We start from the raw sequence: 15,214 nt of genomic DNA on the forward strand, positions 1-15,214 counted from the left end.
ACAGAGACTCATCCAAAGCTGATTTAGATCACTTAGATTTAGTGAATGATTTGTTAGAGATTTTATAGTCAGTCCACGAGAGAAGTAGGAATTAAAGAGTCATCTGTCTTGCTATACTTATCTGTTACAAAAACTTAACTGTCAAAATCAACTTCCTCAGATAAACATTTTTTTTATATGATAAGTTTGTTGATAGAAAAACTGCAAGGACTCTCTATGGCCTAATCACATGAGTCTTTGTAATATACAGTGTGACTAGATGGATACTGTTATTTCTGTAGTGTCATCTTGTAAACCACCAAGATGTTTCCAGACTGACCAGTCTATTTAGTGTGTGTGTCTCCTAGTGAGGAACTTCAGCTCATTTTTTTTTTTTGAAAGCCTTATCAACCCATAACATTCAGTCTTATTTAGCGATATTATGTATTCATTATGTATTTGATGAGTCTGATGCCATCCAGTGCTGGGAATATAAAATGAATATAGAATCCCAACTTCAAACTGCCATGGAATATGTATCAGCCAGGATTTGGTTCATTTTTGAATAATAGTAAAGCCCCAGAAAATCATTACTTAAGGCCCTGAGAATTCATTTTCCTTTGCTGTAAGAGTTCAAAGGTAAAGAGTACATGGATCTGTTTCACCATAGGGTCTACTGGTGCTTCTATTTTCTACTTAGCCTTTTTTTTTTTTTAATGCCATCTCATGTTCTAAGATGGGTCACCATCACATGTGTTTCCACTCAGTAGATGAACAGAGGAGAGAAGAATCTAGGTCCTGTTCCTTTAAAGACATATCCTGGGTGAAGTATCGTGCACAAATTACTTTGGCTCAGATTCCATTTGCATGAATTACATTCCATGGCCAGCCTATCTGCCAAGAAATCTTTGACGTTTAGTCTTCCTAGTGCCTGGGCAAAAATTGGGTGTTTTATTACAATGGGAGAAAGAGAGAACAGATACTGGAAGGTAAATAGCAGTCTGTCAAAGTAACCATAAGTGTTTCAAGATTTTATAGTATATTGGAATAGACAATACTGTATATCATTGCGTTGTAGCCTGAGTATGAAGAGTGCCACAATAGATACATATAAAAACAGGATCGTGTTGGAGTAAAAAGAAAGGTGGTCAAATATAAATTGAAGGAAAAATGAAGTAAGAAAAGATTCTAAAAAAAGGCATTGAGGGATAAGCAGCAGAATGTCAGTAAAGATGGTGTGAGAGGGAGTCAAAAGTGAGAAGAAACAACATATTGAATGAGTTAGAAGATTAAAATGAGAAAGAAGCATTTAGGATGACTCAAAGCTTGGGTAACTGAGTAAATATTACCCCAAAATAACAAAAACAGACACAGGTATATGATTTTAGGAGATGGTAAATTTCTTTGGACATGTTTAATTTCAGGAATACTTATAGAACATTTGTCTGGAATTGTGTGAATCTGAATATAAATCACTCAAAGTAGTAAAGCATTTATCCCACAGTTTATCTCACTCATTTGTTTTTCTTGAGGGTCAGTTATGTGGGACAGGAGCAAGGTCTATCTTGCTCACTACTATTAACCCAATTCTCAGCACATGCCAGGCACCAAATAAACATCTGCTATTTCAAATTGATATGAAGCTCAGAAGAAAGTTGGAAAGTTATATATGAGACTGTAGTATATGCATTGAAACTGCACCTTCTATCTCTGTGTTCCGTGGATTCATAACATAATGGATAGATAAGAGCAAGGGACACACAATGGAGCCTTGAGGAAACTAACACTTTGGGTATAACAATAGGCAATATGGGACATAAGGGAGACTGAAAAAGAGTGATCAGAGAAGGTTGTAGGTGTTCCAGAAGAACATGTCTCAGAATTCTAGGAGTGTATCAAGATGAGGATATGACCAACAGTACCAATACATAGAGATTACATAAGAGAGGGAGCAAACATATCCTCAGGTTCATAATATTTATTAAGTCAAGAAATATGTACTGAGTACCTGGCAGGTACTGGTACTCAATGTCCAGCAGTGAACAAAATAATTGCAAGTTTCTGCCTCATGGAGCTCTACTCTAGTTGGAGGAGATTGATAATAAATAAAACACATAAGCCTTACAACCCAGAGAACACAGAGTTAGCAACAGAAAATGCCTGTAAGCATTTGTTCCTGTTTATCTTCCAGCATCCTTTTCCTCTTCTTGGGTCTTCTGCTCTTCTTGGGTCAGGTGGGACTGGTGGTCAAGTCTCCTTGTCACAAAGGCAGGCACATGGTGCAGGGTAGGCAATCATGGAAGTTTCTAGAAAGAGTCCTTTTCAGGAGGGTAGCAGAAAATACTCGGAAAAATAATCCATGTCCTTTTAGACTGAGCGATCTAATTTTGACACTATTGGTGCTGTGGTTCCATACAGGCTGGGCTTGCTGGAGAATGAAGCCATCATGGAGAAAGCAAATCAGCGGAGTAGATATGAAGGAAGAATGAAGGGAAGTGGAGGTCAGGGTAACAACCGACAGAGAAAAAGAGGAAGACATTGTTCAAATTCCTGGGTCCATCTGTCCTTGAAACCAGTTTGAAACCTAAATTGATAAAATTCCATTTTTGTTTAAGCAACCAACATTGGGTTTACGTCCTTTGTAACATCACAAGTCCAGTTGTAATTGTGGGTTATCCTGATGATCTGGATAATTAAAATTATAATTCAAACGTAAGCTGAATGCACTTTCTTCAAGGAGCACCTAGAACGGCTTGGTATAAGAGGCTCCCTATACATGTTAATTGAATAAAAGAATGAGTGGTATGTATACAGTAAACCACATCTGTGTGCAGTTATGCTTGGTTACACTGGTGTTTCGAGGAGGCACATCAGCAGCTTCTCAGAACTAACAGATAAATATTGGTTAGCCCTCCTGGGTTTCCAAAGTTACTTTTTCTTAGATTCTTATGTCTTCTCAATAAAAAGAAGCTACTCCCCTGGTTTGGAATAAATGCTTCATTGCTTCATCTAGAGGACCAAAAATATCCTAAAGTAAAGCCAGGCAATGATGCTTTCAAATTCTATTTACAAATGTCATCCCACCTTTCTTCCAGCCTATTTTGAGTGTAAAAATAGAAATTAAACAGACTAACAGGTACTCCAGCTATTGCAAGGCTAAGCAACATTTGTTATTTTCCATTTTTGATTATAGCCATCCCCACAGGTGTGATGTGCTAGCTCATTTTGGTTTTTTGATTTTGATTTGCTTTTCGCTTATGACTAAAGATGGTGATTATCTTTTCATGTGCATATTGGCCACTTTTATATCTTTTTGAAAAAATGCCTATTCAAGCCCTTTATCAATTTTTATTTTATTTTTTTAGGTTTTAAGAATATATATTCCCAATATTAATTCCTTATCAGATGTTATTTGCAATTTTACTCTGTTGATAGTGTCCTTTCATGCACAAAAAATTTTAATTTTGATGAAGTCAAATTTATCTGTATTTTATGCTTTTGATGGCACATCAAATAAATAATGGCCAAATCGAATATCATTAAGCTTTTCATATATGTTTTCTTCTAAGACTTTTATAATTTTAGGTCTTACATTTAGGTATATGATCCATTTTGAGTTAATTTTTGTAAATGGTGTAGGGTAAGGGTCCAACTTCATTCTTTTGCATGTGGATATCCAATTTCCTCAGCATCATTTGTTGAATAGAGTGTGCTTTCCCCTACTGAATAGTTTTGGAAGATTCATTGCAAATCATTTGACATGTGAGGGTTTATTTCTGGGCTCTTCATTTTATCCTATTGGTTTATATGTCTGTCTTTGTGCCAGTACCACAGTGTTTTGATTACTGTAGCTTTGTAGTAAGTTTTGAAATCAGGAAGTGTGAGTCCTCCAACTTTGTTCTTCTTTTTCAAGATTGTTTTGGCTATTAGGTGTCCTTTGAGATTTATATGGATTTTTAGATACATGGGTTTTCCTAATTACACAAAAAATGTCATTGGGATTTTTGTAGAAAATTCATTGACTCTATAGATCTCTTTGGGTAGTATTGACATCTTAACAACATTAAGTCTTTCAGTCCATACACACAGAATGTCCTTCCATTTATTTGTGTCTTCTTTAATTTCTTTAAGCAATGTTTTATAGTTTTCAGTGTATATGTTCTTCACCTCCTAGGTTAGGTTTATTCCAAGGAATTTTATTCTTTTTAATGTAATTAGAAATGTAATTGTTTCCTTAACATTCTTTTCTGATTGTTCATTGTTAATGTATAAAAGTACAATTGATTTTTGCATGCTGATTTTGTATCCTGCAATCTTGCTAAATTAGTTTACTAGTTTCAACAGGTAGGGGTGTGTGTGTGTGTGTGTGTGTGTGTGTGTGTGTGTGTGTGTGTGTGTGTGTGTGTGTGTGTGTGTGTAAACTTTGGGATTTTCTACATGTAAGGTCATGTCATCTCCAAACACTGGTAATTTCACTTCTTCCCTTCAATTTGGATGACTTTTATTTATTTTTCTTGCTAATTTTTCTGGCTAGAACCTCCTATAGCATTTTGAATTGAAGTGGCAAGAGTAAGCATCCTTGTCTTGTTCCTGATCTTAGAAGAAAAGCTTTAGTCTTTTTAGTGTTGAGTATAATATTAGCTGTGGGATTTTCATATATTGACTTTATTATGTTGATGTAGTTTCTTTTTATTCCTAGTTTATTGAGTGTTTTTAACATGAAAGGTATCAAATTTTGTCAAATACTTTTATGTATTGATTAAGATAATAATGTGCTTTTTACCCTTTATTCTATTAATGTTGTGTATTACCTTGGTGATATTCATACCTTGAACCATTCTTGTATATCACTTGGTCATGTTTTATAATCTTCTAAATATGCTGCTGAATTATGTTTAATAGTATTTATTGAGGATTTTTGCATCAATGTTCATAAGGGATATTGGTCTGTAGTTTTCTTTTCTTGTATTATCTTTGTCTAGCTTTGGTATCAGGGTAATGCTGGACTCACAGAATGAATTTGCAGTGTTCCTTTCTCTTCAGATTTTGGAAGAGTTTGAGAGGGATTAGCATTAATTCTTTAAATATTTGATAGAATTCAACACTGAAGCCATCTGGCCCAGGGCTTTTCTTTGCTGAGATGTCTGTGATTACTTATATAATATCCTTACTAGTTTTAAGTCCATTTGATTTTCTATTTCTTCATGATTCAGTCTTGGTAGGTTTTGTGTTTCTAGAATTTGTTAATTTCACCTAGGTTGTTCAATGTTGGAGTACAATTCTTTATAGTACCTTTTTAATTTTGTAAAATCAGTAGTAAAGTCACCACTTATTTTTAGGTACTTATTAATTAGAGTCCTCTCTCTTTTTTCTTAGCCAGTCTAGCTAAAGGTTTGTCAATTTTGCTAATCTTTTCTAATAACAACTCTTGGTTTTGTTAATTTTCTCTATTGTTTCTCTATATTCTATTTAATTTATCTCTGCCCTAATCTTTATTACCTTCCTTCTGCTAACTTTGGATCCAGTTTGTTCTTCTTCTATTCCTTATGGTATAAAGTTGGATTGTTGATTTGAGATCTTTCTTCTTTTTAAATATTAGCATTTATAGCTATAAATTTTCTTCATAGCATTGATTTAGCTGCATCCCATAAGTTTTGGTATATTGTGTTTTCATTTTCATTTGTCTCAGATATGTTCTAATTTCCCTTTTTATTTCTTCTTTGACCCATTGGTTGTTTAAGAGTGTATTGTTTTATTTCCATATATTTGTGTATTTCCAGTTTTCCTTTTGCTGTTAATTTCTAGTTTCATTCCATTGTTATTGAAGAAGATATTTGTATGATTTTAATATTTCTAAATGTAGTAAGACATGCTTTCTGTACTAATTTGTAGTCTATTATGGAGAATTGTTATGTGCACTTGAGAAAAATGTGTATTCTGTTTTTGCACAGAGAGTTTGGTATATGTATGTTAGGTTCAATTAGTTTGAAGTGTGTTTTAAGTTTTCTTTTTCCTAACTGATCTTCTGATAGTTATTCTATCAATTACTGAAAGTGAGTATTGAAGTCCAATACTCTTATTATAGAGCTATTTCTCCTTTCAATTCTGCCAATGTTTGCTCCATATATTTTGGAATGCTAATTTTTAGTACATACTTGTTTATAATCCTTGGTGAATTGATCCTTTTATCATAATGTAATGTCTTTTTTTTTTCTCATAACAGTTTTTGACTTAATGTCTATTTTGTCTGATATTGGTCACCCCAGCCCTCTTTTTCCATCCTTTCACTTCTAATCTATGTGTGTCCTTAGATTTAAACTGAGTCATCCATAGACATCATATAGTTGAATAATTTTTTTTATCTTTCTTCCAATCTATGCATCTCAATTGGGGAATTTAAATCATTTACATTTAAAGTAATTACTGACAGAGAAGGTCTAATTTTGCCATTTTCTAATTTGTTTTCTGTATATCTCACAACTGTTTTGTCCCTATTTCCTTGGCTACTGCCTTCTTCTGTGTTTAGGTGTTTTTTTTTTTTTTTACTTTTATTTTATTTTGTCAATATACAATGTGGTTGATTATTGTAGCCCATTACCGAAACCTCCATCCCTCCTCCCTCTACCCCCTCCCTCCCAACAATCTCCTTTCTGTTTGCTTGTTGTATCAACTTCAAGGAATTGTAATTGTTGTGTCTTCTTCCCACCCCTCCCCAGGTTGTTTGTGTATTTATTTACTTTTTTTTTTTTTAGCTTCCACAAGTAAGTGAGAACATGTGATATTTCTCTTTCTGTGCCTGACTCGTTTCACTTAATATAATTCTCTCTAGGTCCATCCATGTCATTGCAAATGGCAGTATTTCATTCTTTTTCATAGCAGAGTAGTATTCCATTGTGTAGATATACCACATTTTCCATATACACTCATCAGATGATGGCCATTTGAACTGGTTCCAACTCTTGGCTATTGCAAAGAGTGCTGCGATGAACATTGGGGAACAGGTATACCTTGGTACCATGGTGCTAATTGTTAGGATGTGTTAAGTGTGGTCAAAACTAGTTCCCTCTCTTTTATCTTTTTGTCAGAATAGAATTGGATAATTTTGTTTGTGGCTTTTCCATGTAAATTTTAAAATACTTTAAAATTTGTCCACTTCCTAAAATATTATGCTTGACATATTGATGTGAATCACAGTAAGTTTAATATTAAATAAATTAAATATTAAAATTAAATTAAACAGAACTATTAAGTAGTTTTGACATTTTTGTCTATTTTTATAAATTTTTGTCTTACACAGCATTTAAAAATTTTATTCATATGAATTTTATGTACTTCATGATAATTTTATTCTGCAGTATTTTATTGGTTTTGAAGCTATTGCAAATTTTGTCTTTTCTTTCACTATATTTTATAACTTGTTGTTTCTCATTTCTTTAAATTGCTTTAATCAATATTAAATTTGTCTTTTCCATGGAACACCCTGATATATTCAGGTAATCACTTTTTAGTTTTAAACTTTTGTTAAATGAAACTAATATTCCACAACAAAAGAAGCCTCATTTTATAACTTACTGAAAGTAATTCTGAGCCAATTGTATTTGCACTCTCAGAATTTTAAATCCTTTATCAAGCAGCTCTGCTTGGACCTATAAGAGGGAAGGAGTCCACTTTTGAAAATCCTCAATTATCAAGAGTCAGCATTTTGTATTTTACGCCCAGCAGCCCAGCTAGGCACAACTGTCTATTTCTCTAACACCATCATGATCTTTGATATGGTTCTTCAATATTTCCATATGTTTGGACCTGAATAATAAGAGTATCCATGGTTTATAGCTTTCTAAGTTTTGCTGAGCACCATCTCACTAAGGGAGCAGAGAGGCTGGGGCTAGGTCAGGCCTGGGATCTTACCTGGGCATGTGTACCAGTCCTAAGGAAGGCCTTTGGAAGGGAACGTAAGTTTGGTCCTAATTAACTCTCAGTTTTACTTGAGGTAGTGTGACCATGCCCATCTAACAAATAATGGGAACTGCTGACCCTGTATAGAAAACTAGTTATCAAGCTGCATGTTGGGCCATGGAAAGAATATCCTCTGTGCTCTACAGAATGACACACTCAGATCTAGAAACAAATATAGCAAATTTTAGAGGTTTCAGTATCTTGTATTCCATATCAGGCCTAATCTAACAGTTTCAAGATTAAGTAGATCTATTTGAAGTGCCTTTGATGGTTGTACCAGAATCCTAAATACCACAGGACTAAGATCCTATTTGAGTCATTAGGAAGCCACCTAATAATCACCATAAATAGAAGCCCAGGGCCCTGGGGGATGCTATTTTTATGCTCCAAAGTCTAACATTCACAGAAAGTTCTAGAACACTGTAAATATAAGAGCCTCAGCAGGAAGAAGATGATTTGAGGCATTCAGTAAGTTATATGTCTTTTGTGTTTCCCTCAGGAAACACAACATTAGTTAAAATTTTGCCATTCCCTTCCTGAGGAACTGTCCATCAGGCACTGCCCAGCCCTGTCCAGACTCACCTTCAGCTTGTGCTCCAGCATCCTTTCCTGCCCTCTCAGAAGGTTTTCTCTTTCTTGTTCCATCTTCTCCTTCAGTTGGGCCATGTTCTCCTGGAAGCTTCTCTCTTGAGTCTCCATCATTTGCTGCTGCCCCTTCTGTTTCTGTCTTAGCAGCTCCTGCTCCTTCTCAGCTGCCTCCTTCTTGGACTGCTTAGCTGTTCCACCAAGGTCTTAGAAAGGGAAGGAAACAATATTCAGGCCTGATCATTTTATGCCACAGTATTTCATTTGTTTTGATGCTATTTCAAATTTGTCGTTTTCTTCCATTACATCTTCTAACATTTGTTTTCCATTTTTCAAAATGTGACTTAAACTAAATTTGTCTTCTGTATGTCAGGCCCTGATATCCTTTGCTAATCACTTTTTATTTTTAAACTTTTGTTAGATAACACTAACATAACACATACTTTAAAAAATGAGCCACTGCATAACAAAATCAGCCTTGTTTAATACATTTGTAACAGGAATTAAGACTCCATTTTATTTGTAAATTTAGAATTTTCATCCCTACACCAAGTGGCTTACCAGGACTTTGCATTTTGCCAACTAACAAATAGTCAATTTCATCAAAGATCCAAGAACCTAATGAGTGTTCACATTTTTCAGTTTTTTCAATCTCTTTCGTTAGTAGATATATCTGTGTATGCAATTCTTCAGATTTCATTTTAAATCCTTCATTAAGCAGTTCTTTTTGAACCTGTAAAAGGAAAAGAGTCCACTTTTATTTTTATCTCAATTATTAAGTCAGGGTTTTGTATTTAACCACTTCGGCAGCTAAGCACATGTCTACTTCTCTACCACCTTAGAATTCTCTTTGATGAGTTTGTCCAATATTCCCATGCGTTTTTCAGCTCCATTATAATCTTATGGGACTACCACATTATACACAGTCCTTTGTTGCCTGAATCATTTCTATGCTGTGTGTGACTGTACAGCAAGTTTCAGAGCTTTCAGCATCCTGTATTTCATATAAGACCTAATGTGTACTTTCAAGACCAGATACATCTATGTCAGGTCTCTATTATAGTTGCAACAAGAATCCTAAGGACGAGTGAATTAAGGCCCTATTCAATTGGGGCATAACGAGATGCCATAATCATCACAAATAGTAGTCGAGTGTCCTGGGGAATATTGTTTGTATACCCCAAAGTCTAACATTACAAAGGTGCTAGCATCTTATGAATTTAAGGGGTTCAGCAGGATCCAGATGGCTTGAGGTTTTAGTGAATCATGCCTTTTGTGTATTCTTCTGTGATCATATCTTTGGTTAACTTTAGTCCATCCCTTCCCAAGGAACCAGGGCACTATCTGTCAGGCACTGCCCAGCCCCGTCCAGACTCACCTTCAGCTTGTGCTCCAGCATCCTTTTCTGCTCTCTCAGAAGGTTTTCCCTTTCCTTCTCCATCTTCTCCTTCAGTCGTGAGAGATTTTCCTGGTAGCTTCTCTCTCGAGCCTCCATCATTTGCTGCTGCTCCTTCTGTTTCTGTCTTAGCAGCTCCTGCTCCTTCTCAGCTGCCTCCTTCTTGGCCCGCTCAGCTGTTCCACAAAGGTTTTAGAGAGGGAGGAAAACAAGTCAGGTCTGTGTCCTGCCCTCCTGAGCTCTGCCTGAGCAGAGACCAAATTGTCTTTGAAAAGGTGGTTGGGAAATCTCTGAAATCACTTGGTTGCCACACCATCTCCAACACATTTTAGAATGTGATGAGAAAGATCCCAACTGTCTGGCTGACATACAACCACAATTCCCCTTCTCCACAGGAGAGGAAGCTCTTTGTTTCAGGAAGATCTTCCTCTCAGATCTGTCTGAAGACACAGCAGGAAACTACCCACTCTGCTGTAAACTGAGCCCTGCCACTGTACCTGCTATGGCTTTCTCTCCAGCGGTGAGGGATTTGTCTAAATGCAGGATGGATTTCTCTATTGCTGCCTGTGACTGCAAGAAGCTCTGGAGAATCTCATTTGCCTGAGGAATCAAGAAGGAGCAAACAGGGTTCAGGCCGCAAAAATCTTGTTTCTTGCTGGTGAAACTATTGTTCCATAAAACCACAACTATGACCCTGTAAATTCTGCATCTTGCTTAATATCCTCCATGCTTCCTTTCCTTTGTGGCCACACTATAAATTCTGAGCTCTTTTATGAGACTTGAAAACCCTCCATTGCAGACTCATTCCTTACTCTCCATTCTTTTCTCTCAATGAAGCTTTTTACTACCTACCCCAGATTATAGCCAAACAGAATTACGTGTATCTACAATCATGTACACCCTGTTTTCAAATATTTGAACATTTTTCTTTTTTTTCCCCCTGCTAGGATGTGCATCTACCTGCTCTTAATCAGGATAGCATCTATCCATGTTTCATCTCGTACCTCCTATCTCCTCTGCCAGGAAGCTTTTCTAAGCTGCCTTCCTAGTTTGGAATGGCTGCCAAGTACTCTGAGCTACCCTACTGGCTCTCTTACTTGCTGGCTGTGTGACTTTGGGCAAGTTATTAACTTCTCTGTGCATCACATTCTCAATTGTACAACGTGGATAATAGTAGTACCTAATTTATATTATTCTGAGAATTAAGTTGATAATTTCATAAATGTACTTAACTATAGGTTACTTACTATATATGCACGATACAGGAAGGGAGTGTTCAATATGTGAGCCATTATATCATACTCATTATTATTATTATTATCATCATCATAATTCTTATCACTATTTTTACTTCCTGTTCATGCCAGGATGATAACCCTTTTCATACCATATCCACTTGACTCTTATTTGTTTGTATCTCAGGTGATGTCATCAACATCTTGAGAATAAAGTTTGTTTCTTTAATCTGTGTATCCTTTGTACTTAGCTCAAAAACAATGACATGGTTTCATAAATTTAAAAAAAATATTCTCTTTAATCTGAAATTCTATATTCTATATCCTTTCTTTGGTAAGAAATATTTCTGGTCTCTTTAGGAATATCTAACTAATTGTGGATACAAAAAGCTAAAAGTATTGAGATAACACCATGCTTTATTTTCTCCCTACAAATGGTGCTGTACTCTAAGATTTTCAGAAGGGGCAAAAAGACTCTCTGACTCTACTTTGCTAACTACCCCGACCCCTATTCCTCACCTTAACTCCTTTCCCAGGCACTAGCTCATAGTCATGTTCAACCTTCTTCTTTGCTTCTAAGTAGAGACTGTGCCCTCCAGGAACAGAGAAAGTTCCCCTTGAAAGGTCCTCCATCAGGGGCTCTGAAAGCCACTTAAGCTCAGCCTGGCAATATTTGACAGATGCCTCTTCATTCTGCAGTGAGAAATCTTCCTTCTTTTTCTCTATGGTCTCCTGACAGGGAAATGTAGGAAAATAGAATAGAAAAAAGTTAAAAGGGAAAGTCTCACTGTGAGCCTCTTGGAAGAAGCAGTATGATGGCCCCTGAATGGACTGGGACATGGAAAGGACCAGGAGTCAGAAGACTTGTTTTAGTCTCAGTTATAACCAGTTCTGTGTGTGACCTCTGGAAAGTTTCTTAATGACCTTGGGCCAGTTTAATATCTATAAGAGATGTGGTTGAAAGACATGAACTCCACGTTTTCTTTTATAGCAGTCTGATTAGCAGTGATCCAACCATCAACAATGAGCAATAGAAGTTGAATTGTGGCTGGAAGTAGAGTTTCCTCAGAGAAGTTGGGTTGCTCAGGATAGAAACGTATACATAGAAAATCAACCAAACAGTAATGACTCAAGTGTACTCTGAACAGATTTTGGAACTCTTCAAAAAATTCTTCCAATGAGGATTTAAGTGTGTGAAAACATAGAAAAGAACAAATTTTCTTGAAATTGCATATTATAATCTAAAGGGATGGATCCTGCAAATGACAACAAACTTTATGAGCTGGAGGCTCCCCAGAGGCTTGTAGATAAGAATTCAATCCAGTTGACCCCTTGTTTTTAGCTTTGGGTTACTCTGAGCCACCCCATGCCATAATTCTCACCTACAGATTGGTGAGTTTATTCATGTTTATTGTTTTAAACTGCTAAATTAATGGTGCTTTTTAATGCATCAATATAAAATTAATAAAATGTTCATTTTTTAATAAAGGGATGAGCTATGGCCCTATAGAGAGTCCCTTCATTCATAAGAATCCAAGTTCCTTCTACAATGGTAAGAAGATGAGCAATAGGGTCAAAAGACAGCTAAAGCATCATTCCAGAAGGGCAGAAATCAGGAAGGATAAGTACTAAAACAGGTACCATGAGCTTCTTCTGGAATTCTTGTCTGTCATCTTTGAAGGAGCACTCCATGAAGACTGAAATGGCCTCCCTCTCACAGGCCGCGTGCACGTCCAGCAGCTCCTGGAGCGTGTCTGTGGGAAACCTCATGCGCTGGGCCATCTGCTCACTGTAGTGGTCGGCTGCCTTCTGCACGGCCACTGCGTTCTCACGCTGGGCCAGAGTTGTCACTGCGTTCTCCAAACAAGGTACTGATCCACTGTTGATGGCATCCACGTAGGTCTCCACAAGTATACCCAGCCCTGAATAAGCCAAGTATTTATAGATAAATATCAAGTTATCACTTACTGTTTTACAGGATTTAGGTATCAACATTCTGAAAATCACCAAAAAACCTACTTAGCAAAAGTTTTCTTTTCTATTCTTTTTTTATTATACCATCTTCTTCAAATAACTTTATTTTTTTCATATTCATTATTTTTTGGTCCTTCAATTCATACCCTACAATTTAAATTACTGACCACCACCAATGTGATCAGTGATTTTTGGAAAAATACTTTCCCATTTAATAAAAATCAGAAGCAGATTAGACAGGTGAAGTAAATTTAATACATGAGACCAACTATAGATTAGTGAGCCCCAATTTCAAATGAAAATGTAAGGTCCCTTGTAAAAAAAAAAATCAAAAGTTTTGAGACAGTGACACAAGCACTAATCAAATATGGAACATTCTAAGCACAGGGCACTGTGAGACTGCACATGTTGCATGTCCATGAATTCAGCCCTGTTTATAGATTATATTGAAATTTGTTTCTTGAACTCTAAGTGAGCATGTTTGGATTCATGACCTGCTGTAATTTTCTGACTGAAACAAATTTACAAACTATCTTCTAGATCCTTCTGACCAGCACTTATCCCATAATACTTCTCTTTAATATGCAGACATTCTCTCTTTAACTTCATTTTGTCTTGTTATAATTAGTGGATTAGGTTCTTGAGCTATATTAGATCTCAGCAAACCCTCATATAGGGACATTTTAATTACAAAACATGTTTTCTTATTTTTGGAATGAACATTTGCTTCTCCATACTTACATAAATATGCAAACAAAATTACTGACCAAACTAGAGTATGATCAAAGCTTCATCACTCACACTAAATACAGCAACATGATTTGGGGCAAAGGTGACTCACGGTTTCCAGTGACAATGATTCCCTCTCTCAGGGTCTTGGTTTTTGCATTGGTGAAGATATAGGAACAGAAATTTTCTAACTGCCGTTGGAAATTACTATCCAGCTGGTCTTCTGACACAGTCTCCATATGTAATAAGAGATGTTTGTCATTTGTTGGCCGGTCAAAGACAAAGCATTTCCGATTTGGAAAGAAATGCCTGATGCACTCTCTAGGCACATTGGAATTCTGGATTTTGGGATTCTTGCCTGCAGATGTAGGGAAAGAACAATCATTGAAGGAATAACCTTTAGGCAAGGGGGCTGATAACTTTTTCCCCAGAGATCCTTGCATCATTGTAGCTACTGTGCCTGCAAATCTCCTTTAATCCAATCATATATTACCTCATTGCAAACCAACCTTGTGTCAATTTACCAAAAGCAAGAGAAATCCATTTCTGAACAGAGCCAAGAGCCAAAGAAGTACTTCTGGAGAGGAAAAGGAACATCCTAAGTGAAGAAACTTATGCTAGGTTTCCTAGGCACTTGTATGGATTCCCATAGATTATATATTTAACAAATATTTATTAAATAATTGACTAATAAAACATGATCAGAGGTATTTTTCTGATCTTATTGTTTCCATGTTAGAAATAAAATATGGGCCTTAAAATAAAGTAATGCCAGAAAAAAGGATAGCATTTTGGTGGGGAAAACATCAGAAGGACACATGATACCCAGTTCAGAAATGAAAAACTGTTATAAATATGAGCCGAAACCATACATAATATAAATATATTTAGAGGTTTCTCCAGCTGAAACCTCAAAAGAGTAAGCTTAATCTAAACATAATTTGAGAATCACTTCTCTATATCAGAGTACATCTGACTTGATAGTGCCTTATAGAGTGGTTTTGTGGCACATATCAGGTGTTCAATAAATGTATACTGAAAGAATGAATAAATGAATGAATAAATACAAGTGAATATTCCTTGTAGGTTCCACCCATTATCCACTCTGCTAAATATATGTAATAAATTTATTATAGGATTAAAATTATAACATTGTCTAAGGCTGTAGAATGGAGAGGATAATGATAGGAGAAAGGTAAAAAGGAAGGATTGATAACCTTACTGGAAAGATACATCAATTTTTTTTTGAACTTTTTGGTGAATAAATATTCATAATCTGAAGGATGTTATCTCCAGAAACTACTAAAATACTCTGTGTGAAATATATTTTTAAAATAAGGTCATTTGGTTTCATTGTGAT

General features: G+C 35.8%; 1 protein-coding gene across 2 annotated transcripts in view; it reads right to left on the reverse strand.

The window, feature by feature from the left end:
- The window catches only part of LOC134383203 (uncharacterized), a 55,622-nt gene that overhangs the window by 14,297 nt on the left and 26,111 nt on the right, over positions 1 to 15,214 (reverse strand). For both annotated transcript variants that reach the window (XM_063104093.1, XM_063104094.1), the window contains 7 exons: positions 13,967 to 14,212; positions 12,793 to 13,073; positions 11,671 to 11,883; positions 10,414 to 10,516; positions 9,899 to 10,092; positions 9,082 to 9,253; positions 8,518 to 8,726 (listed from right to left, as the gene is read on the reverse strand). In XM_063104093.1, the coding sequence (XP_062960163.1) occupies positions 8,518 to 8,726; positions 9,082 to 9,253; positions 9,899 to 10,092; positions 10,414 to 10,516; positions 11,671 to 11,883; positions 12,793 to 13,073; positions 13,967 to 14,212 (1,418 nt within the window). The remainder of the gene's footprint in view (positions 1 to 8,517; positions 8,727 to 9,081; positions 9,254 to 9,898; positions 10,093 to 10,413; positions 10,517 to 11,670; positions 11,884 to 12,792; positions 13,074 to 13,966; positions 14,213 to 15,214) is intronic.

The sequence above is a fragment of the Cynocephalus volans genome, chromosome 8, assembly GCF_027409185.1.
Source record: "Cynocephalus volans isolate mCynVol1 chromosome 8, mCynVol1.pri, whole genome shotgun sequence".
NCBI classification, from domain to species: Eukaryota; Metazoa; Chordata; class Mammalia; order Dermoptera; family Cynocephalidae; genus Cynocephalus; species Cynocephalus volans.